This window comes from Gymnogyps californianus, chromosome 19 (assembly GCF_018139145.2).
Source record: "Gymnogyps californianus isolate 813 chromosome 19, ASM1813914v2, whole genome shotgun sequence".
NCBI lineage: Eukaryota > Metazoa > Chordata > Aves > Accipitriformes > Cathartidae > Gymnogyps > Gymnogyps californianus.
This window is the reverse complement of record NC_059489.1, coordinates 943,914-967,983: the sequence shown is the minus strand read 5'-3', so window position 1 is coordinate 967,983 and position 24,070 is coordinate 943,914. Positions and strand designations below refer to the sequence as shown.

Sequence of the window (24,070 nt, the reverse complement as noted above, 5' to 3'; positions counted from 1 at the left end):
CTCTGCGGCGGGAGCCGCGCCCGGCCCATCGCGGCTCCCAGCTCCCTCGCACACCAGCGGGCCGAGAGCGGATCGGCGAGCTGCGGACGAGGAGCGGGCGGGAGGAGAAGGGGAGACTCGTCCTGCGGCGCCGGAGAGCCCGACTCCTCTCACCACCACATCAAGGAGGCGGCCATCTTCCCCCGGCCCACAATGCACCGCGCTACGGGCCGCCGCGTGGGACAAGCCGGGCCACCGCGGTTACCATGGTTACAGCGCGGCTTGTCCCGGGTCTAGCGCGGGCCGGACGACACCGGGAGCCTTCCCGGAGCCCCCCCACTCCAGGAGCCCACCGGGAACCGCAGGGCTTAAAACGGGTCGCCCTCCTCCGGGCAGGCGGGGACCGCCCGGGTGAAGGTCCCCGGCTCGCCCGGCCCTTCCCGTGCCGTGCGCGGCCTCAAGATGTCGGCGGTGCGCAGTGACAGCCCGTCCCGGAGGGTGCGGGGGCGGGGGGGGAGCACCACAGTCTGGGCAGGTTTGGGGCTGCGAGGGTGGGAGGGCGAGGGGCTGAGCCGCAGCGGTACCGGGCGGGCGGCGGGCTCCTCTGCCCCGAGCTGGGGGCTGAGAGTCCTGCACTGCTGCAGGCAGAGGCCAGAAGGGCCAGAGTTCGTCCATGCCGCCTGCTCCTCGTTTTAACTGGCCCGCCAAGCTGCATGCCCGCCGCGGGCTTCTTCACTGGGAGCCGTAGGATGCGATGTCCTTGTTTCCTCCAGCGATTTTGCCTCCTGCGACGCTGAAGGGGCAAGTTCCTTGATTGCCTTTGGGGTGCCGAAAAAAAGGATGCGCAGAAAAAAACAACATGACTTAGGTTTCCATCACTTAAAGCAGCACAGGACTGACTGCACGACATACCGAGCCTTCCAGACCACCCTGCCCTACAATTACAGTTCTGATGATCTTCATCTTAAACAGAGATAAAAATAAATCTGTGATGTCAAGCTCCTGGCTCTGAGCAGCATGAGCATTGCACTGGTGTGTCCTGGTTTCCCCAAACGCACCCTGCCGCGGCACAGGCACAGGTACTGGTCCTTTAGTGCCGGTTCTTGGACCTCACCTCGCTTTCAGTCGTGCGGTCATTTATACTGGGGTAAAAGAGCAGGGGAGTGGTGAATCCGGGCAATAGACTCCAGCAGAATTATGTCTGATTTATGTTCACTCCATATATGAGGAAAAGCAGATGTAGTATTTCAGGAATATATCCTCTTTGCTATCAAATAAACTGAAGGTTAATGAATATCAAATATTGCTCCTAATGAAGTTCCTCAGAGTGTTTGCTCTTAGCAGTAATCAAGCCAGCTGCATTAGTATTTGTAATACTTTAAACGTGTAAAAATTATTTCAAAGTAGAAATCAAAGAATACATGCATAATTTGATTTATAGAATCACATTAATTTTCATTAATATTTTCAGTGTGTTTACATTCATGGAATATTTTAAATGCAAAGACCTTTCTCTACAATAGATTGGAAAATAACGTTTCTTGGAGGCTCTGGGGTGGCCGACATTTGCTTTTGCTCCTTCAGTTTACTGACTGAGCTGATTCATTGCTTTACGGGTGCTTTATGCTGATGGCGGATCATAACTACATGATTGTTACTGAAATGAATTGCCACGGCATAGAAAGCACTTACAGCTGTGTTTCTGCTAACCTTTAATGAGTTCCTCGCACCAACGGCAGCGACACAGAATGGGAGTAACGATCCCAACACACCACCTGAAAAAACTGCAGCCACTGGAGCGCCCAGGGCAGCTAATCCCGCACCGCGGCTGCACAGATGGACCCTGGCGCTGGGCAGCGCAGGTCGCTAATCCCGGCTCCCAACAGATTTAGGGACCGTGTGCCAGAGCCGGCACCTGCCCCGCCAGAATGGGCTGCTGTGCGGGCTCGGGAGCTGCTGCCGAAAATACCTTTGAAGGACACAGCTGCCAGAGGGCAGAGAGCACAAATCTGCCTCGCTTCCCATGCGCACAGCTTTAAAACAGTGATTATTTAAGATAAGGGCTGTGTTTTTTCACGGTTGGCCAGACGAAGTCCACGGCCTGTGCTGGAAGAGCCGTGCATTCCCCCATCCTCTGTGCACCTCTTTATTCAGGGACTTCTCTGAAACGCTGCCCTGCTCCCCTGAGGCTCTCAGTGCTCCCAGTGCCTTATCCCATCCACACCAGCATCTCTGCTCGGTTCTACCTGATAGGGGCTCTAGGGGGAAGGGGACGGGGAAGGTGGCAGGAGGAAGACTCCGCAGAGCAGAGCTGAAGTGACAGCTTGGCTGTCGGGATGAGAACCAGACGGCGAGAGCAGGGTGTCAGCAGACTTCCCACACAGCTCTGAATGCATCAGCGCTGACCTGCAATGCTCCCATTATCGCAGGCATGCACTTCCCGGGAGGATCTCAGTCTAGACCTGTGGCTCTCCGCTTCACTGTTCCCGTTGCGGATCCACCCTGTCCTGCTTAATTGCATCCTTTCTTGTCACTGCTGGCCAGGATTTCCTCTGCTGCCAGCTTCTCCATACCGAAGGCAGCATGTGGTGATGCATGCCGCTGCCATCAGGACCCCTGGTTTCCTTGCAGGGTCAGCCCTCTGGCCCCAGATTCTGCACAGAATAACAGATCAAATTGACAAATTACAATTATTCTTGCCTTAGAATAATAGGCTGATAGAAGGCCCCTACACACAAGCGGTTCTTTGTACCTGCAGGATAAAGCAGTGCAGAGTGCTGGCTTAGCAGCCCTTTATGTTCATGCTGTACTGGATCAAGCTGTATACAACTTTCCACAGAAGAATAAAACCAGACGTGTTTATGGGGATGCCTGTGGACACAGATGCTCATAGGTACACACCTGCTTCAGGCTATGTGACCAGTCCCTGTCCTCTGCAGCAGAAAGCCCCGGGCCAGTTCCCACGCTGGTAACGGGGCTGCGCACACAGGCTCTTCTCACAGCTTTCACAACAAATATTCCTCCAGTCTTTGTGTGGTGATTCAGGATGGAGCCCTTGCTACCCCCAAGGATTTCGGTTGCGTTCTTGGGGCATTGCAGAAGAGCCAAACGAGAGGAACATCAGAAAGGCTGGCTGCCTGAAAAATAGGGGGAACCTCACGGGCTCCTTATGACCTTTCTAAGGCTGCTGTGCCATTTCTACCGGTGATAAAACACCGTAAGAGTCTGCAGTCAGGAAATACTGCCTGCACAGGCAGCGACTCAGCCAGGAGCGGGCTGAGGTGGGAGGGCATCATCAGCGTCTGCGTACGCACCCACGACAGAGCGGTACTGCACGGCCCCAGAGCAGCTATCGCCGCAGGGCTGGGAGTCCCACCACCCCCAGCCCATGGGGTGACGTACTGCTTCCCCCAGCCGGCACGGCGCAGGCCACGGGGACCGGCACCGCAGAGCACCCGTAACCTCAGCAACGGGGGGGCTGCGGTCGCGACGGTTTCTGAGACCTGGCTGGGATGACATCATCTACGTGCTAAACACATGTTATTTTTTAACGCATGATGAAAAGGGCATAACATTTAGTTTTAGCAAATCTGTGACTGGGAATTTGTGAACTGACCAGAGCCAGTAAATATCAAATGAAAAAATTTTTCTGCACTTTTATCAGATCTCTGAATAAGCCTCGCAAACATCCTTTTCTAAAGGACACGTGCTGCAGGTCAGTGGGGATCAGTCTCCATTTGAATGCCTAATTTTGCAAGTTTTGATGGAAATCAGAATGAATTGATTTGTTCAAAAATAGCACTGCCAAGCACGTGGCCCTGATGGCATCTGCCCTCTGATAATGAAGATCTTCAGGATGGTGGTCATGGGCTCTCTGATCATTTGCAGCTATATGCTTTAATCGAAGCAACTCACCTTATTTGAGCCTCCATAGGGCAAGAACCAAAGAGAGGCATAAATAATCTTCCATTTATATCTCCATAAAAATCAGTTGTTAGATGTGATGCCATTCCCTGAACTTCTTTTGTTTCACTGCATAGTCCAGTGTCAGGTCCTGGTTTCTTTCATGGCAGAGAAAATTCTGCAGCTTTTACTCAGGCAAAATATTTCTCAATGTCAATAGGCCATGGCAAGCCCCATGCCACTAGGGTATAGAATCTAGGCTACGTATGTGCTTCTCCTGCTGGGCTTGTGTGGGCTTTCTTAATGTTCTGATTTATTTATTTATAGTGTTTAGTTCATATTTCTACAGTATCACAGGCTCTTAAGACCTCCAGTGATGGAGACTATGTGACTTCTCCAGGCAAGGTACCCTTGACAGCTAATTTCCATCTTAAAATTAAAGCAGGTACTTCATTCCTACCCTCAGTAGGCAGAGAAAACAGCTTATTTCTCCATACTGGAGTGAAACTACATCTTTTTAGATGTCTCCAGTTTGTCCAAACCTTTCTTAATTCCAGTCCCGTCCTCTGACATGCTCTAGGCACACTCAGCTTTAGTCTGGAAATCTAGTAAGCATGCTTCCTAATCACTCATCCAGGTCAGCAGCGGCAGTTATCAAGGCAGTGTCCAGCCCCAGATGGATCTCTAGAATACCCTGCTCCTTCCATGTTGACAGTGGGCCCTTGATAACTCATATCAAACATCCAAGTTGCTGCAATTTCATCTAGACCCCATTTGCTAGACCACTGCGTGTGTTGCGTGATTTTAGGCGTTAGCCAGGTCGGTGTCTGTGTCTAAGCAAGGCATCTGGGCTTCTGTTAGAGTGGATAAAGATCTAGTCAAGCCAGTCAATAGAGCTTAGCAGTGCAATTCGTCTGAAAAAATCGCAGGGTGAAGTGAGCTGTGTCCTAAACTTGGTTGGCTGTATCGATTAGGTCTCTGCCTGCCTAACAAGGAAAACGTGACTATATCCAGTCTGGAATGCCAATTATGTTTTAGTGCTCTGGAAATACGACTGGGAGTCCCACAGTCCAATGCCCAGTTAATTTCTTCTCCTGTGCATTTCAACACCAAGGAAGCTTTTATTGCGAGTGCAGGGAGATGCTCCAGCTCCTGCTCCCTTTGGAGGTACTTTAGCTGGTTTGTATTTGTTTATTGCACTCCCACATCTGCCTGCCCGCAGGCTGAATTTTTCCCTTTGAATTCTTTGTGGCACTTATTGCCTAGCTGGCTTTGCAGCCCCCTAAAAGACACACACACTCGTGCTCGTAGGCAGAACTTCACCTACTGTACTTCATGTTGGGAGCTCACTCTGTTTCAGATCACTGTGTTCCAATCCCAGTTTTATCTTTTATGAAACTGAGCCCTGGTTTAGCAAATCTGTTCTCAATTAAAGTGGCATTGGAAAACTCTTGTTCCTAGGGAATCCAGGGAGTGGACACACCATGTCAAGTAAGGCACATTAAGTGATGTCCTAAAAACCAAAATGCAGAAGGATTATCTTCCAGAGACACACTTGGACAAATTCTTCACCTGTCACTCTTTTTAATGAAAAATTCTCCTATCTCAGTCTCTGTCAGTGTCCTTTGTTTTGCCTTATTCAGCCAGCTAATTCTAATTCCACTCTTGGGCAGGAAGAAAGAAAGACATGGAGAGAAGAATGTTATTCATAAATATCAGGAGAGATTTTATCTTTAATTTTCATTAGCCAAATTCACAGGTCACCAAATGAGTCAAAGTCAGCTGCAGAGGTCTGTGCCCTTAGCCAAAGGGCTACCTTTTCCAAGGCTTTAAGAGTAGGTGTTTGTCTGTATGCGTATGCACGTGAACACATACCTTCCCCATACACAGCCTCTCAGCCAAGCATTATTTGTACAGCCATGGCCGGGGTTGTTTTAAGCATTTAGGGGCTAACAACAAGGTTTGTTTTAACACTTCAGTCAGAGGAGCTTTATATCCCAAAGACAGTACATAAAATATTTATTAGGAAGAATATCTATTTTTAACTAAGTATGATTTCGGTTCTATTATTTATGCATGTACAGCACACAGACTTCCGCGCTTGTCTCCTTGCAGTAAATGTGAATCGAAGACTTGAGGCTGGGAACGGGAATTTGAGCCCTGGGGAGGAAGGGATCGGGAGGCAGGTGAGAAGGGGGTGGTTGATGTTACGTGCCAAATCCAATACACATCAAAAAATTATTCATAAAATTGACTCCCCACCTCGTAAAAGAATCCCAGTGACCTCCCTCTGCGAGAAAGAGAACTGAGGAGTCTATTCCTAGCACTGCCACGCTCTTCCTAACTCGCTTCCTTTAAATACACATGGGCGGGGAAACGTGCGCTCGTACAGGCACTGCCCCAGCGCTGCTGAGAAGCGGTTGTAGCATTAAACCCGTCAGAGTGGGCTTAACGGAGCACTCGTCTGACTGCTGCCAAAGGCGCTCTAGTACAAAATACCGTCTGGTGAGTAACTGCTGCTGCAAATTCTGCTTTCCAAGCAGTTCACCTGCAGCCCAGGGACCGGGGCGGTGTCTAGGAGGAACAGAAAATCTGAGGCTTTCCCCTGCCCCGACAAGAACTAGCTTGAGAAGACTGAGGACAGAGGATGGCTCAAACCTGAAGCAGAGGAAACCACCATAGGGCTGCTGAGTCTTACTCCAACTCATTTTGCTTCCAGAGAGGGGAACACGCATCCGTACGGATGCAGTCACACCACCCTGCTCAACACAGGGCCACGCCACCCCACAGCTTCCGCAGAGCAGCCACCTCTCTACCCTGCAGCAAGGACACAAGGGTCCCTCTGAAAATCCTTTGCCGTCTGCATTTGAGTATCCCGCGGCTGACGCAGAGGAAGCCAGCAGCCACTTCATTCTAGGAGATGCAGCTGGGACTTGGAGAGGGCTGAGGATCGTGGCCAGAGCACTTCGCACGTTGGTTGTTCTTAAGTGCCCCCGGCCCCCGATGCTGATGCAATGTGCTGTTACGAACACACTCACACTGCCTTAAAATTATGGGAGACGTAAAATGGGTGCAAAGCTGTGTCTCAGTCAGGAGCGCTCCATTAGGAATATGACAGGGATTCTTCTTCTCTTCTCATGTTGGAAAGGCCAGAATAAATACTAGGTCAGAAGTCTTTCCTTGCCCTTTTAGTTGAAGAAATGCCACCAGGGGAATATTTTGTCACAAAGAAAAGGAGAGAGAGAAAGAAGAGGTGATGCAGCCGTTCGAAGCAGAAAATTTGGGAGTTCTATCTTTTCTCTTTGCCACCACTGAACTATAAAAGGGCAAGTTTCTTGATGAATCAGTAGCTGTAGCTTTTAGTTAATGAGTCTATTTGACATCCTTGGATACAAGGTAGTAAAGAAGTTAGAAGTAATTTGGACTGTGAAGCAAGAGCTGCATTTCACCCCAAAGGTAGCTTTAGTTCACCGACAAATGTAAAGATTTCTGTGTTCCTGCTTGCACAGGGGAGACTTAAATGACCACTCCGAAGAATGACAAAAACTGGTTGCTTAATGGAGATGTTTTTCTCATAAAGCCTGAGTGAAGCTGCACTCAATACATTTGGGGACACGATAGATTAGATAGTTTGTAGAAGCCGTTAATAGAGTTCTCAAACCACTTCGCTATCCATCTCAATGAAAGGCGTTATATAAATGTAAGCTCATTTGTTATCATTATCTCCCTTTGTCTCTTCGCAATCTGGATAATTTGCTAGGTTATCAGGCTATGTGTGTTTAAAAACACATGATAGATGTCACCTCAGCAGATATTCACTGGTTTTCTCATTATTAAGAGCAGAAATGTTTCCTTAAACACTCTGTAGCTATTATAGATCAGTATCAGCTCTGACTCAGCGAGAAAACCACCCCAATACACTAGAAATAGAAGCCAGTGAACTCTGCTGGCTCCTTCTGAGCCTGTCAAAAGCATCCAGACCAAATGTCTTGTTTTCTGGCGTATCTTTTTGCAGTCACCTTGCCAAGCACACCTTCCAACGGAGGGCAGGCGGGACTTGACATTCCTTTTAACCAGAGCTGAACTGGCTAATAAGGAGTAATTCAGCATTTTACAGGAAATTCTTTCTGTCTTCTTTTGGGGCTTGGGAATGTGAAAGTTATTTCATGGAGCAGCCTTTGGAAATGCCCTGCACAACGATGCAGACATTCAGAATCAGAACCACGACGGTTTGGTTTTATGATGTGCAATAAAAGAGGCAACAACCAAGAGGCTTGGATCCAACCAAAACAAACCCTGAATGGAAAAATACAGCCTGGGTTGGCCCATGTAGTGTTAACCACTAACGTTGTCTTAGATGGAGAAAACCAAAAATCTCTCCCTACACCTAGGAAATGTAATTACCCAGGGAATCAGCATGTTTCTCTAGTCCTCTTTTTACCATTCCCATGAAATACATCAGTGGAAACCTTTTCCTTATGCCTAGGATATTTCAAACTCAGATTCCTGATACAGAGTGACACAGTGGTCAACATCTATTTTCTAAGTCTTGCTGGGTTTCATGGTTGATATGTTAGCTGCTGAGATTCAGCAGGTTTCTAAGAAATAATGTGACTAGTCTTACTATAATTAATGGAAGTGAGATGAACTTATAGACAATCTTGTCTCACTGTCGTTTACACTGGGGAGCATCCATACAGCTGGAAAGTAAAGGCTTTTCTACCTGGTAAAATAAGCACTACATAAATATAAAGTGTGAATTTATAGTACACTAATGACTTCCCCATTAAACTGCTGATTGAACAGTTAGGATGTGGCAAGAATGAGAAGCTTACTCCACTTCCAAAGACCATGCCAGGAGTTTCTGTCCTTGGAAGCAGTGCAGCATAGCTAGCATATTCTGGATTCACGATTTAATTTATTTTGCATTTCCCATGCAGAAAAGCCCTAAGAAGTAACAGCATAAGGCAATCAGCCCCGCAGACCACATGCTGACAACATTATTATTACGCACAAGTTAAAGCAGGGCAGTGCTGATGTTCTCAAGTTTGGATGGCATTGCAATTCTACTAGTGCAACATGCTGTAACAAATCGTAAAAGAAATGTGCACCGCTCCAGGTGCGGAGGAGCCCAGAGTTCTGCAAGTCCATCTTTCACCTCTAAAAGCCATGGTGTTTCAGGGCTTCCGCTGCCATCCCAGTCCTGGTTCGGAACCGGCTAGGAAGGCTCTCCGCTGGGCTCCTGCCATTCCTTGCATCTTCAGCTCAAGAAATGCCAGCTCCACATACCAACCAAAATGTCTCCAGCTTCGCTCACTATGTCATTTCAGTTACACTTACTATTTCTGCAGCTTCTTAAGCCTCAAATCTTGAAAAGGAATCAATAACATACCCAGCCCTAATGGCATCCTTGCCAGCAAAGAATCTTCAATGTCGTAAGAGCCCCTTTCCCCCGCTAAAAGCTACACTTTAGGTAAGGGTCAGCCCTCACAGCAGGCAAATGCAATGAATTCCTATTGCATTATAGCATTTTTATCTATCATGTCTTTAAAACCTTGCTGTGTTTTAACTCCGAACCATCGTGAGCACAAACACAAATTGACTTGGGCACAGATAATGAGATCTCTCACCCACCACAAAGGACCAGAGCGTTCCTCCCTCTGGAGAGCTCTGCTTCTCCGAGACCTCACCGTCTCTGCTCCAGCTTCTCCCTGTTTGGGAGCAGGTGCCAACACAGAGCTCCCAGCTCCCTGATCCAGGGCTTGCATCTATACCTGCGCTTGCACACATATCTGCCCGACCCAGACCAGCCGTCCGTCTGCCTCGTATGCGCTTGGAACTGGCAGACTTGTCCTGCCGTACATCCATCCTGCCTTCAACTCCATCCCAAAGGTGTGCATGGAGGCATGCCCAGCCTCCACATACATGTATTGGGTTTGCGTGGCAAGGGTTTGGTAGCGGGGGGGCTACAGGGGTGGCTGCTGTGAGAAGCTGCCAGAAGCTTCCCCTGTGTCCGATGGAGCCCATGCCAGCCGGCTCCAAGACGGACCCGCCGCTGGCCAAGGCTGAGCCCATCAGCGACGGTGGTAGCGCCTCTGGGATAACAGATTTAAGAAAGGGGAAAAAAATGCAGCCAGAGAGAGGAGTGAGAAGATGTGAGAGGAACAACTCCGCAGACACCAAGGTCAGGGAAGAAGGAGGGGAGGAGGTGCTCCAGGCGCCGGAGCAGAGAGATTCCCCTGCAGCCCGTGGGGAAGACCATGGTGAGGCAGGCTGTCCCCCTGCACCCCATGGAGGTCCATGGTGGAGCAGATCTCCACCTGCAGCCCGTGGAGGACCCCACGCCGGAGCAGGGGGATGCCTGAAGGAGGCTGTGACCCCGTGGGAAGCCCGCGCTGGAGCAGGCTCCTGGCAGGACCCGTGGCCCCGTGGAGAGAGGAGCCCAGGCTGGAGCAGGTTTGCTGGCAGGGCTTGTGACCCCGCGGGGGACCCACGCTGGAGCAGTCTGTTCCTGAAGGACTGCACCCCGTGGAAGGGACCCACGCTGGAGCAGTTAGTGAAGAACTGCAGCCCATGGGAAGGACTCACGTTGGAGAAGTCCGTGGAGGACTGTCTCCCGTGGGAGGGACCCCACGCTGGAGCAGGGGAAGAGTGTGAGGAGTCCTCCCCCCGAGGAGGAAGGAGCGGCAGAGACAACGTGTGATGGACTGACCACAACCCCCATTCCCGTCCCCCTGCGCCGCTGCAGGGGACGAGGTAGAGAACTCAGGAGTAAAGTTAAGCCCGGGAAGAAGGGAGGGGTGGGGGGAAGGTGGTGTTAAGATTTGGGTTTATTTCTCATTATCCTACTCTGATTTGATTGGTAATAAATAAAACTATTTTCCCCAAGGCGCGTCTGTTTTGCCTGTGACGGTAATTGCTGAGTGATCTCCCTGTCCTTATCTCAACCCACGAGCCTGTCGTTCTATTTTCTCTCCCCTGTCCAGCTGAGGAGGGGAGTGATGGAGCGGCTTCGGTGGGCACCCAGCCTCCAGCCAGGGTCAGCCCACCACAATACATTAACATAACAGAGCAGAGAGCGTGGGAGAAAGAGAGCAAGAGACTGGGCAAAATAATAAATAATCATGGAAAAAACTAGGGCACCAACAGCGTCGCTGGCTTTTGATGTTTCCTTCTCATCCTGCCCTGCCTTTTCTCCTGTGAAAAGGGAACACTGCAAGGTGGGAAGAAGCCCCAAAGCAACAGGGACACAGGGCTGTTTCTGTTCAGAAGCACTAGCAGGATTACAGATAAATATTGAAGCTATCAAAGAAGCTTAAGGGATTTAGGAACCCACTCCCCATTATTATCCTCTCCGGGGGGAGGGGAAGCGATCTTTTGCAGAGACCTACAGCAAACACCAGGACGGTGCCGGCTTCTGAAACACCCCACCCCAGCCACAAATTTCCCCTCCTTTGTTGGACAGGGAAAAAAATGACAGATGTGATTTTTGTAATAAATAGGGTCACAGTTTGTCACTTGTGGGTGCTTCAGTGAGAGGCCAGGCTCTGCTCAGACCTCACGGGCAGCGCTGCGCTCCCGCACTGGACCTCCCCTGTGTTAGACCCAGGCTGTGGGCAGGAGCAGCAGGTCCGGTCCCACCGCCTGGGCAGGGCAGGGAGGCCCACGTCCTGCCGAGGAACTCGGATCCATCATGCAGCCGGCACTCCGCTTTCTCTTACAGCAGGTAAAAATCCTGAGAAAGCTGAAAAATGACTTGAGGGATGGTCTGGAAGGAAGAGCTGTTGGTTCTTCTGATGTGCGTGTGCGCGGATAGGGGTGGAAATTACTGTACAAATCAATTCCGAAACTGAGAGGCGGATGTGGGATGTTTTAAACCTGCCTCCATTCAAATCTGCTGCTGAAGCGTCACAACAAAACTTCATTAACAAAACATGATACCAGGCTCTATTCCTCCTCCCGTCTCCCAGTTCCTGCTGTAGGACAACTTCACTGACGGTAAGGAGATTTTTAATTTGCACCAGCGTAAGACAGTGGAGAAGGATGTCTGTGATCTCTACAAAGGCATTAGCATCCTCTCCTCCGGGATTCCTGGGCTCACAGCTAATTCCCCAGGAGCCTGCGCAAGTTACAGACCAGCTCCTGTCCCACAGCCCCGGGGCACGGCACGTCTCTCTCTCTCTTGTTCTGCACTCCTCAGAAGTTACCCTCTTCTTCACGCATAAACTAACCCCGGATCGGGGTCTGTGGCTGGAGTGGGGTGCAGGGAGAATGGGGTAAGGCCTTCTTTGTGCTCATGTGTGGCTGCTAACCAGAGGCACAGGTTAATGCTTAATTCTACACTCAAAAAAAGCGTCTCACAGCTGGCAGGAACCCAACAGCACACCGTATAGCCAGATGCCAAGCCTGAGCTCCCTCCCTCTCTTGGTCCAGCCCGTTGGATTCCTGTGCAGGGAGTATCACCACAGTACCGAGCCCCTTCTGCAGCTCTCCCTGCAATTTTGGCTAATGCAAGATCAGTCCTCAAGCAGCCAAAACAGTCTCTCTGCTACACTTTTAAGGGAATGCTGCAGTTTCAAACCACAAATTAAATTTTTAATGAAACTTCATAACTGTTGTACCCAAATGTAATGTAATATTGATAGGAACTGTGCATCCAGCTAGCCTGAGATTGCCCTAGAAAGCTTTTTAGGATGTTATGCAATATATAGCTAAATTAATTATTTGTAATGAAAGGATCTGTGTCCCTATAGCATGACTGAGACCTACTAGTACAAAGAACACACTCCTCATTCTCACTGGATGTAAATGTCAGGCAATTTAGAAGGAAACCGACTTTTGAGATGGGAACAATGAAAGAAAGGGAAGGAAAAAAGGGGAGAGAGTGAATGAGAGAGAGGGAGAGGGAGAGGGAGAGGGAGAGAAACAGAGAGGGAGAGATCTGCAAAGAAAGACTGCAGCAAAATGCAGCAAATTTCTGAACTCTGGTCCAAAGTGTTTGTCTGTTACAGGAGGGAATACTCCACCTTACACACACTGTATTTGTACTAGCTACACACCATGCTCAAGCTGTTCTAATGACAGCTGTAGGTTTTAGAAGGCGTAAAAAAAAGATTTTGCACATGCAGTATTCGGCAAAGTTAACCATGGAGCAGCTCAGAGATGTGGGCTGGTTCCGTGCCTCTTGTCTGGCTGCACGAGGCAAAGGGCTTTGGAAAGGATCCTGCTCCCTCCACGTGTGGGCTCCGCACAGACGGCGGTGCCGTAGTGTGACCAGAGATCCTGTCCTTGCTGTCGTCTCCCTGAGAACAAGCCCTGATATTAAAAAAAAACCCAACAAAACAGCCTCATAGCCACTGCCACGTCCTGCTTTAAGGATGTTGGGGCCGGGGGTGTGCGGGCAGGGGCTGGAGTGGACGATCTCTCCGGGAACCTCAGAGACAACACGGGCACAACCAGCAGCTCAGCTGCGTGCCAGCTAGATGCACAAACAAAAGGAGCTGGGTTTCTCGCTCGCTGAAGTCTACCCATTACTATTTCCCATCGCAAAGCTGTCTCCTTCCCATAATGGATCATATTGTTCCCACTCCGCAGAGGAGACTTACATGCGGAATCAGCATTACCCCACAGGAGATGTTTTATGTACAGCAGGCTGCACAAACCGGAGAGAAAGCTTCCACCCCCTGCTCCCTAGGGCTCCAGCTCCTGGGATTAAAGAGATTTGCCCACTTTAAAAAACGTCCTTTATGCATTTGTAACTCTGCTGTTCTCACACAAAGCTTAGCTCTGAGCAGATCGAATGTTTACATACGTCGCCTCTGCACTGGGCAACTGGCGGTGGCAGAGGGCACTGGGAGCCAGGGCTTCTGGTCCCTGGAGGGAGCACCCTGGGCTGTCCAAAATGGTACTCGTCCATCACAAATACAAATGTGCCTGCTGGCTCCCGTTCAGAACTAAATCATCTCCAAGGGTCCTTGATAGCTGTGCTCAGCTCTTTTCGGCTACAGAGCGATAAATCAGCTAGCTACAGAGAGCGCTTTGCAAGAGGCAAGAGAAGAGTTAAAAATAATAGGGGCTCCATTATTCCATTATACCCATACAGCTCCTAAATCTACAAAAGCAATAACAGATCCTACTGCATGATTCAGTGGTTCTGGGAAAGCTGAAATCTTGATCATATTTTCTAGTTCTTTCTTTGCATTAGGAGACACGGGGGTTCTTTTGCTTATCTATTGTAGTGCAGCTTTGTTGTTTTTTCCTATCTAGGTATTTATACGGTCTCCATCACCATAGTATCGGCGTGTTTATTTTATTGCACCTGTCACCTTGGTCTCATCGCAGCATAATGCACTGTGGATGACAAAAGAGTCCTAGTTAAATAGGTTCAGTGACATGAACAGCTTTGTCAATACCATGCAGATGTTAACAGAAGCGGGTACCAATTCAGCTGCCTCTCAGACCAGTTCTACACTGGTGTAATTGTATTGCCTGCAGTAACATTATTTTTGGTTTGCGTTCCTGCCTGTGGCAGAAGAATTAGACCTGCAGTCTTTTCAGCCTGTTCCATAGCATCCCTTTTCTAAAAAAAAAAGAAAAACACAAAAGCCAAAAAACAACCAAAACAAAACATAAACAAAAACAGCCCCAAAACCAAACCAGCACAGAAGGGAGACTGGTCTGCCCAGTAAAACACATCCTGCCTGTCCCCCTCCTTAACTCCTCTCTGCTCCATTCCTGTTGCACTGAAATGCTATACAGCACAGACAGCAAACAGCAGGAAAAGTAACCAGGGCAATAAAGCCAGAAGTGAAGAACCTAGTGGAGATGCAGATTTTCCCCCAGAATTTCCTGAAGCAAAGCACGCAGCACCAGAGGTGAGCTCCTCCTGGGCCTACGGGGCTCTGAACGGCTGTGCAGGGGCACAGGATCAGCAGCAAGAACCAGAAGCCTTAGGAAGGCTACAAATGACAAGTCTCTGCAGTCCCCATAAGCACTGGGGCAGATTTGATGGAAGACAGCAACGGAAGCACTACAGGACCCCAGTGAAGGTGCTACAGAGGTGCTGAGCGCGCTGGCACATCTCCATACTTCTTGGCCACTTTTGTCCCAGCGCTGCCCTGACTTCCCTGGGCTGGGCATCAACGGCCATACCCAGCCGCGATAGAGAACTGGGGGGGGGGGAGTTGCCAACCCTGCCATCCTCTTTCTGCTGTGCCTGATGACAACCCCAAGCCTCCGGGTTTGGCCATGAAATGCTGTTTTAACTGCAACCCGCAGAGCACCGCTGGATGAGGAAAGGGGCCTCCCAAAGGCAGCTGAGATGCCTTTGAGAAGGAAACACTCTACGCCAAGGTAGTGTGTCATAAAGCTCTTGGGGCTAGATCCAGACCTGCAGCAGAAAAGGCACCAGGCTGAGTCACAGGGTCACAGGTCTTGCTGTGAGCAGCTCGGCGTGCTCCAGCGCCTGGAGAGGGCTCGTCAGGCCCGCATCGCAGGGGAGACGGAAGGGGGGAAAGGACCGTGGAGCGGTAGTACTTCATCTTTTGCGGATCCATGGACTGAAAGCCTTTGTATTTTACTGACCCACTTCACTAATCAAAATTAATTGCTTTCTATTTCACAGGATAAGTTGGCATTATGTAAATACTCCAGCCACATGGACTGCTGCAGTGCGGGTTGGGTAGACCAGGCAGGGAACTGAACTGAGAGGACCAAATTCACCTATGGTATAGTCAGAAGCACATTCACCCAGGCAGTCTGCTAGCGAAACCTCTCCGCAGTTTAGGTATTTCCTAACACGATACAAGACCACGGAAAGAAGACAAGGATAAAACCAACAGGTAGGAGAGCCTCAAGGAGCTGGGGCTGCGGGGGCCGGGACGGTCCTGCTCCTGCTCGGGCGTCTTGGCCAAGGGAAAGCTGTGAGGAATGAATGCAGGGAGAAGCTGCACGCTCGCTTTGCTGGGACTGAAGAGGAATCGGCCTTGGCTGAAGTGCTGAAGATGAGAAAAGCAGCAGTTCTGATGGCCATGAACTATTTCCACCAAGGACAGATTCAAATATTACCTGGGGATTTTTTTTCCCCGATTAAGAAGAAAAGCAGCAATTGCTCTCCTATGCCCACAACAGAGCTGCGCACCAGCACCACTTTGCTGCACCTTATTCCTGAGGACACGCAGCGATCGCGGGGCCCGTCCGTGCTCCAGCGGCACCCACCCGGGGCCGGCAGCCCTTCTGCCCTCCCCACTGCGAGCGCTCGGCTTCGAGCCCGAGCGAGCTGCTGCGGCTGGAGGGCAGAGCCCCCGGCCCTCCCGGGGCGAGCGTCGCCCTGCCCCGCAGCCCACCCGTGTCCTCCCCTCGGAGCGCCCTGCAGCCCAGGGGTGCCTGCGCGCTCCCCTGCCGTGGGGGCTGCCCTGCTCGGGGCGCTGCGGGCCGGGGGGGTGCGGGGGGGGGGGGTGTAGGACCGGGGATGCCCGGGGGGGAGCGAGGGGACGCTTTGCCGAGCTGCCGGGAACAGCCCTGGGCGGTGCCAGGAAACGGCACCGCTCCCCACGCCGGCACCGAGCCCGGCCCCCCCAGCCGGGGGCACGGCGAGCCCGCGGGGCCCCTCCGGCGGCGGCTACCGGCACCCCCCGCCGCAGCTATCGGGTAGCGGGGGCGGACCGCACACGGGCCCCCACGGACACGGACCCACGGAGAGCGCGGGGCCGCCCCTTCCATGCCCGGCCCTGCGCGCACACACGCACTGCCCCACCCCCTCCACCCACCCCCGCATGCACACACGCGCGCACCTGCACACGCGCGCCCACCCGCATGCACACACGCGCGCACCTGCACACGCGCCCCCACCCGCACGCACACGCCCGCGCAGACACGCGCGCACCTGCACGCGCGCGCCCACCGCGCACCCGCTCGCTGTAGCGCCCTCCACACCACCTCTTCCACACAGGCGCGCGCCGCGCCCACTCACTCCCACGCACACGCGCGCGCCCTCCCCCCCCCCCCCCCCCCCCGTACACACACAGACACACGCGTACACACACCCGTACGCGCACACACACGCACACTCACGCTCCCCCCCCTTCTCCCCCCCACGTCGCGCGGCCGGGATTCCACGCGCCGTGACGTCAGGGCGCGCGGCCCCGCCCGGGCGCTATAAGAGGGGCCGCGTGCCGCAGTGGGCCCGGCGGAGAGCGGCGGAGCCGGCCCCAGCCCAGCCCAGGCAGCGGAGCCATGGCCGCGGGGCCCGCCGGCAGCCGCCGCCGCCGCCTCCTCCTCCTCCTGCTGGTGCTGCTCTCGCTGCTCTGCCTGCGCGGCCGCGGGCAGGGCTTCGGGCAGACGCGCTTCATCTGCACCTCGGTGCCGCTGGACGGGGACATGTGCGCTGCCTCCGCGCCGGGCACCGGCTCGGCCGAGGAGCTGAAGAGCACGGTGCTGCAGCTGCGGGAGACGGTGCTGCAGCAGAAGGAGACCATCATGAACCAGAAGGAGACCATCCGTGAGCTGACGGCCAAGCTGGGCCGGTGCGAGAGCCAGAGCGTGCTAGAGGCGCTGCCCGGCGAGCCCAAGGGCGGCGGGGCCGGCAGGAAGGCCGGCTTCTCCAAGAACACCATGGGGGACCTGTCGCGGGCACCCGCGGCCGAGACCCTCAGCCAGCTCGGACAGACGCTGCAGTCCCTGAAGACCAGGCTGGAGAACCTCGAGGTACGCGCTCCGTCCCGCCGGCGGGGCACCGCGCTCCCCCGCCGCCCCGGGGGGAGCCGCACCGGGAGTCGCCGGTCGGAGCGGAGCGGGGCGCGGGAGCCCGGCCGGGCACGGCGGCGGGTCGGGCGGTAACAGCCCGCTCCTGTGCTCGCCCCTTGCAGCAGTTCAGCAGGATGAACTCCTCCAGCCAGACCAACAACCTGAAGGACATCCTGCAGAACAAAATCGACGACCTGGAGAAGCAGGTGCTGTCCCGGGTGAACAGCCTGGAGGAGGGCAAGTTCAACCCGAAGAACGAGTCCGAGGAGCGCGGCAAGATCGAGAGCACCCTCACGTCGCTGCACCAGCGCATCAGCGACCTGGAGAAAGGTACCGGGCGCTCCCCAGCCCCGCTGCCCGCGGGACACCCGGGACAGCCTCCCGGCGGGACCGGCCGCGGTCCCGGAGCCTCCCCCCCCGCCCCGCCAACGGCCGTGCCCGCTCCCCTCCGCCCCGCCGGGGACCGAGCGCTACCGGGCGGGATGCTGAGCCGCTCCGTCCGGGTGCCCGCGGGCGGCTCTGCCGAGCCCGTCCTCTTTTCCACCCTTGGAGCCGTCCCTTTCCCCCAGCTGTAGCCAGGCGGTGCCCGCCGGCTCCGCGGCAGGAGCCCGGGATGCTCCGGGCGCTGCCCTGTGCCGGGGATTAGGGAGCCGTACGGTGCCGGAGGGATTTGCTCCTCGCTGCCAGTCTCAAGGCCCGTTACATAACGGGGTTGGGGGGTGGGGGGTAAGAAACCCCCCCAAAGAGGGCAGAGAGGGGGTCCAGCCGGAGCCCACCGCGCCTCCGCCCCCGCAGGCCAGAAGGACAACCGGCCCCCGGACAGGTTCCAGCTCACCTTCCCGCTGCGCACCAACTACATGTACGCCAAGGTGAAGAAGAGCCTGCCCGAGATGTACGCCTTCAGCGTCTGCATGTGGATGAAGTCCAACGCCTCCCCCGGCATGGGCACCCCCTTTTCCTACGCTGTGCCCGGGCAGGCTAACGAGCTGGTGCTCATTGAGTGGGGCAACAACCCCATGGAGATCCTCATCAATGACAAGGTACAGCCCTGGGGAGCGGGGAGGGTGCTGGGCAGGGGGGGAGCCGCTGGGGGGACAGCACGGGGGACCCCTGTGCCCACCACCCTGACCCACCGCCCACAGGTGGCCAAACTGCCCTTTGTCATCAACGACGGCAAGTGGCACCACATCTGCGTCACCTGGACCACGCGGGACGGCGTGTGGGAAGCCTACCAGGACGGCACGCAGACCGGCAGCGGCGAGAACCTGGCCCCCTACCACCCCATCAAGCCCCAGGGGGTCCTGGTCCTGGGCCAGGAGCAGGTAAGGGCTGGGGGGGGGGGGGGGGCAGGTGTGGGGGTCCCTGCTTGGCTGAGTGCACCCGAGGGGATGGACGGAGCCGGTGTTCCCGGGACGGGGCAGCCCGGCCGTGCGCCCCCAGTGACGGCAGCTCCTCCACAGGACACGCTGGGCGGCGGGTTCGACGCCACGCAGGCCTTCGTGGGGGAGCTGGCCCACTTCAACGTGTGGGACAGGAAGCTGAGCCCCGGGGAGGTGTACAGCCTGGCCACCTGCAGCACCAAGGCGCTCTCGGGCAACGTCATCGCCTGGGCCGAGGCCAACATCGACATCTACGGCGGGGCCACCAAGTGGACTTTCGAGGCCTGTCGCCAGCTCAACTAGGGCCACGGACAAGGGAGAGAAACCTCCTCATCGGGTTCTTTTCTTTCTTTTTGGTTTTTTTCCGCCCCCTCCCCCCCCCCCCTTCTCCTGTTTTGTTTTTTTTTTTCCTTTGCGCAAAAACAACCGAGAACGAAGCCACCCGTCTTGTCCCGAGGAGCGGGGATGCCCCGGCAGCGGGGCCGCCCACCCCCGGAGTCCCACGACCCTCCGGTTTCTGTCTTGCCAACGTCCTTCAACGCCTGCGTGCCTTGGCCTGGTGCGGCTGCGCCCCCTCCCGCTGCCCCCCCCCCCCCCCCCCGGCCCGGCCCCCCGCTTCGCCACCGCCACTCCCCCCGCGCTGGGGCGGCCCCGCATTCCCCGGGCACCGGCACCTTAAAAGGTTGCAGGGCCCGGACCGGAGCCCCCCCCTCGGGGCTCCTCTCCCTCCAGCCTGAAGCCCCCCTGGGAGGGTGGTGCCCCCGGAGCCCCCGAGGGTTGCAACATCCCCCCCCTGCAGGTTGCAGTCCCTCCTGGGGGTGCAGCAGCAGCGGGGACTCCAAGGAGGGGGTGACCCCCCCCCCCATTCCCACCCCTCTGGGTAAGGGAAACCTGCCCCCCCCTCCCGGGCGAGCCCCGTTGCCCCCTTCCCCGGCCGGCACTGCTCCCGAGCACCACAGCCATAGTCCCGGGCTGCGGCGGGCACCGGGACGGGACCCCCCCGGGCGGGACCCCCCCGCCGGCCCCGCTCCCCGACCTGCCGCACTCAGGTACGTCCCCCCGTCCCCGCTGCCTGCAGCCCCCCAAGGCCGCCTACGCGCCTTTACCCTCCCCTGGAAGTTTAGCTACCACTGAAAAGTCTGAAGCCTTTCTGCTTTTGATAATACACTATGTTGTTTCTCTTACTGTAAAGGGAAGTTTATTACCAATTAAAAAAAAGGGTATTTTTATGAAGATTAAAAAATATATAGAATTAAGCAGTGCTCCCTGAGAAAAAAGTACTTTGAGATTCTGCAGGAAAAAGAGATAAAGAAGCGTATTTTGAAATAATAGATGCATTTTGTATGGTTTCCTTTTCTAAACTCCTGGTTTGTACTACAGATTGCAGAAATCACCCCCAGCCCCCCCCACTGGCCCCCCCGAGGGCTGCCCTGGGTGGCAGTGGAGGATGAGGCAGAGAATTCACACAGGGCTCCAGAGCCTCCCCGACCAACTCCAAAGATGTGGCAAAGAACGAGGCGTGGAGGGGCCCGTACGGAGCCGGGCAAGGCCAGGGCCGCCCCTGGCCGGGAGCACAGAGCTGGCCCGGCCACCGCCGCTTCGGGGAACCAGCGCCCAGCCGACGAGCAGCGCACGCAGCGACGCACCCCCCCCCCAGATCGAGATACCTTCATACGAACTGCGGCTCAGGGCAGCGTATTTTAAACTGTGCTCTTTTTAAAAAAAAACAAAACAAAAAAACAAAAACCAAACCACAAACCCAAAAACCATCGTGAGTTAATTTAAGTTCCTCCTAAGAACCTGTTCGCATCAGCAAAGCGACAAGCACAACCTGCTGAGAAGAACAAGACCACTGAAAAGGTTTAACCTACAGTCCCAGGTGCGTCGGATTTGCCAAAAAAGAAAAAAAGGGTGTGATGTCAACACAATGTATATAGTGTATAGTAGGGGAGAGAATAAATGTATCCTAATTTGTCATTATTTTGCTAACCAAAGCTGTACATTTTTCCTATTACTTGCTCTCTGTCTCCTTTGGGTTTTGAATGGGTTATGATATACTACGCATCCAGTCCGCATCAGCAGTTCTGAAAATGCACTGTTTCTACTGATACTCATGCTTTTTCCATTTTATTGCCGAGATTACATGAATTGTTGACTTTATTTTTACACAATAAAGAGTGAAGAAAGACACCGGGTTCTCTTAAATGTGTCAGTTCCCTGAGCAGCCAGTGCTCGGGAGCCGATCTTTTTACAGAGGAAGGTTTTGCCTGTGTAAAGCCGGAATTTCTGCCCGGTTCCCCTCGGAGCCTGCTCAGGCACCCTCTGAGCCTCGGCCGTACCTGCCAGGCGCTCTCCTTCTCCTGTAGCCTTAGACCACGTCTTTCCCTGGTTTATGCAACACCATCATACAGAGTGATTTTTTGGTTTTTTCCTTCCCCAAGACGCAGGCTGGAAGCTCAGCTCCCTCCGGCTGTCTCTGCCAGGCTGGCGACGGTGGGGACACTGACACCCCGCAGCCCACAGTGCCCGACGCCCGTCAGCTCTCTGCAACGGACGCTGCCGGTGCGGGCAGGACCCTGCGGCTCCCGCTCCCTCCCTGCAGGCAGGAGCTGCGCTTGGGGCGCTTCGCTTGTCCTTCGGGGAGCCGAGCTGGGCTCTGAAGGCAGTTCCTGGAAGGCATCGCTCCAGAGGGCAAATCTGAGCGCAGGGGTGACGCCGGGGCACTTGGCTCGGCGGGCGGCGTGGCTAGAGGCCACCCGTGTGCCACGGGCGCGGGGACTTGGCAGCGGAGGGTGGCGTGCGCAGGGCTGCGCCTCCCTGGGCGCCTTATGCTGTTCCTGAGGAATTGCTACAAATTCCCACTTCTTACACATCTGCTGCAGAGCAGACTTGCCAGATAAATTGCTTTTAGCATCAAAGATGATACAAGTAGGAAAACCATTATTTACTCCTTATAACCAGCCAGAAACAATTCCCTCCCACCTGTAACTCCCCCCAGCCCATTGCAGCTGGGAATGGGAGCTGTATGGGTCCGGTTCAGCACTGCTGCCTTGGGCACCACGCAGCCCTTGGTGGCACCGGCACCCCCCTTCCTTCCTCCATACGAGCAAGCGCAGGGTGACACAGCCCGGAGGGCTGCAGCTGGTGTAACTCAGCAGAGCCCTCGCTGCTGCCGCACTCGTGGCCAGTGAGTCTCAGCTCCCGGGGGCTGGCGAGGGCCGTGGCGAGGGTCCCGTGGCCGCTTGCGCTGCATCTTCCCAAGCAACGTCTACAGCCAACTGCAGCCTCTGCTAACAGCATCCCTGACCGGTCGCCTGCACCTCCCGCATCTCCAGCTGCCAGCCAACAGCCCCCTCGGGGTCCCTCTCCTTCACCCAGCGCCTGCCACCCTAATAAAGCCTCTTTTCCTTAGCAGTGTTTGCTCCTGTGACTGCTCTTTTCCTTAGCAGTGTTTGCTCCTGTGACTGCTCTTTTCCTTAGCAGGGTTTGCTCCTGTGACTGCTCCAGGTCCTTTTCAGATGTCTCAAGTCATAACCATCGTAATACAGCCAACAGCGAACAGGGCGAGGAAGAGAGGGAGGATGCCTCAAGCCAAACTGCAGGTCTGAGGTCTGGGGACCCGGCGTGTTTTCCCGTGCTGCCCGCCACAGACAGCAGCGCAATGACAAGCGCTGGGTACCCTTGGCAGGGGACAGCCAGCATCAGGAATCCTCCGGGGGCAAGAGGTAAGCAAGCCGATACAACAAAACTGTTTTAGGGCAATTTACCAAGCCCCACAGGGGACAGGCTGAGAGTGTCACATGCCACTCATCAGTCACTCCTGCAGGTGATTAGAGAGAAGGCACAGACGGGCTGCCAAGGGAGCCTCAGCCAAGGCTCGGAGGTGGGCAGGATGGGGAGCAACACAGGCACAGGAGTTAAAGCAGGGGCGCGATGCCAGAGGACGCAGAAGGGGTGCTGAAGAGAAGGGTGCAACCAAGAGTTTCTGCCTCCCCGATTCCCCAGATCCCCCCCAGGCGTAGAAGCGATTTAGATCAGCGTCTTGACAGCCTTACAAAGGCATCAATATTGCCGAGCTCCGGCCAGAAATCCCCCACCACGCACACCCCCCTTCCCCAGGCAGCTCTCCTCCCCAGCCCTCCGAGCAGAGCTCAGCCCTCTCTGGTGATGCAGATACCATCCTCTTCCCCCCCCGAAACCAGCTGCTCCAAGGACAGGCTGTTTGGTTTCGTGTCACTGGGAACAGCCTACATCTTTGCAAGGGAAATGCTATTTTTACCCAGGGAACGGGTGGCAGCTCCTGCATTGTTCTCAGCCGCCGCCAGCCCACCCCAGCCCTGCCCCAGCTCCCAGCCGGGCCCTGCCCGCGGGGACAGCCATCTTCTCAGCTACACTCAGCCATCCCAGGTGCCAAGATAAAACTACAGTGCCCACTCGCTACCGCAGGAGAGGGAAACGATACCCTGAGCTGGAGGCTTGTGCTGCACTACATTTTAAACTGCAATAAAAAAATTACACTAACAGGCTTTTTTTTTTTTTTTTTTTTTTTCCTGCTGGTAGCTGGAAAACATTGCTGCGATTAAAGCAGGGCTGCCTCGCTCCCCGAGGCGGGCGGCAGCGGCACGGCAGGGGCAGAGCGGGTGGGAGGCTGCGGGCGAGAGCAGGGCGGGATGTGGTTGATGGTTGAGGGGGCTGGAGCTGGAGGAGCCGAGACTTCTGCATCAAGAGAAGGGTAACGAACCTCCCGGCTCATCACCTCCCGGGCTCCCCAAGTCTGCAACGGGACCCTTGATCTGCCCCTCAGCCCCACAAAAACCTGTGGGTATTTAACGCCCCATGCCTGCCCTCGTGCGTACAGCCGTTTCGGGCAGCGAGAAGAAGGGCAGAGCAGCCCCGGGGCCATCCCTGCCCGTCCCTCCCGGGGCAGCTCAGCACACAGCAGCAGCTCCAGGCCTGCGACCTGCACGTCCCAGCGCTGCTGCCTCTGCAGCAATGCCAGCTCCTGCGGCAGGCAGGGAGGGAGGGAGGATCCTGCGAGAGGAGATGAGCAGCACAGGCCCATCAAT

General features: G+C 54.7%; 1 protein-coding gene across 2 annotated transcripts; it reads left to right on the top strand.

Annotated features, from left to right (window-relative positions):
• The first annotated feature begins 17,115 nt into the window (after positions 1 to 17,115).
• On the top strand, positions 17,116 to 21,186 carry NPTX1 (neuronal pentraxin 1). 2 transcript variants are annotated; one of them, XM_050908375.1, is made up of 6 exons: positions 17,116 to 17,586; positions 17,748 to 17,955; positions 18,421 to 18,665; positions 18,768 to 18,947; positions 19,086 to 19,341; positions 20,385 to 21,186. In XM_050908375.1, exons 1-5 carry the CDS (start codon positions 17,116 to 17,118, stop codon positions 19,305 to 19,307), a joined length of 1,326 nt encoding a protein of 441 aa, XP_050764332.1. In that variant the 3' UTR covers positions 19,308 to 19,341; positions 20,385 to 21,186. The 2 variants fall into 2 exon arrangements, with proteins under 2 accessions (XP_050764332.1, XP_050764331.1); XM_050908374.1 differs by lacking the exon at positions 20,385 to 21,186 and having other exon boundaries at positions 19,086 to 19,554.
• Positions 21,187 to 24,070: the final 2,884 nt, after the last annotated feature.

Excerpts from the sequence above, each read along its gene's own strand:
- NPTX1 (XM_050908375.1), top strand. The coding sequence starts at position 17,116 with ATGGCCGCGGGGCCCGCCGGCAGCCGCCGCCGCCGCCTCCTCCTCCTC. Across the intron at positions 18,666-18,767 it reads AGATCCTCATCAATGACAAG|GTGGCCAAACTGCCCTTTGT; the intron begins GTACAGCCCTGG and ends CACCGCCCACAG. Across the intron at positions 18,948-19,085 it reads TGGTCCTGGGCCAGGAGCAG|GACACGCTGGGCGGCGGGTT; the intron begins GTAAGGGCTGGG and ends GCTCCTCCACAG.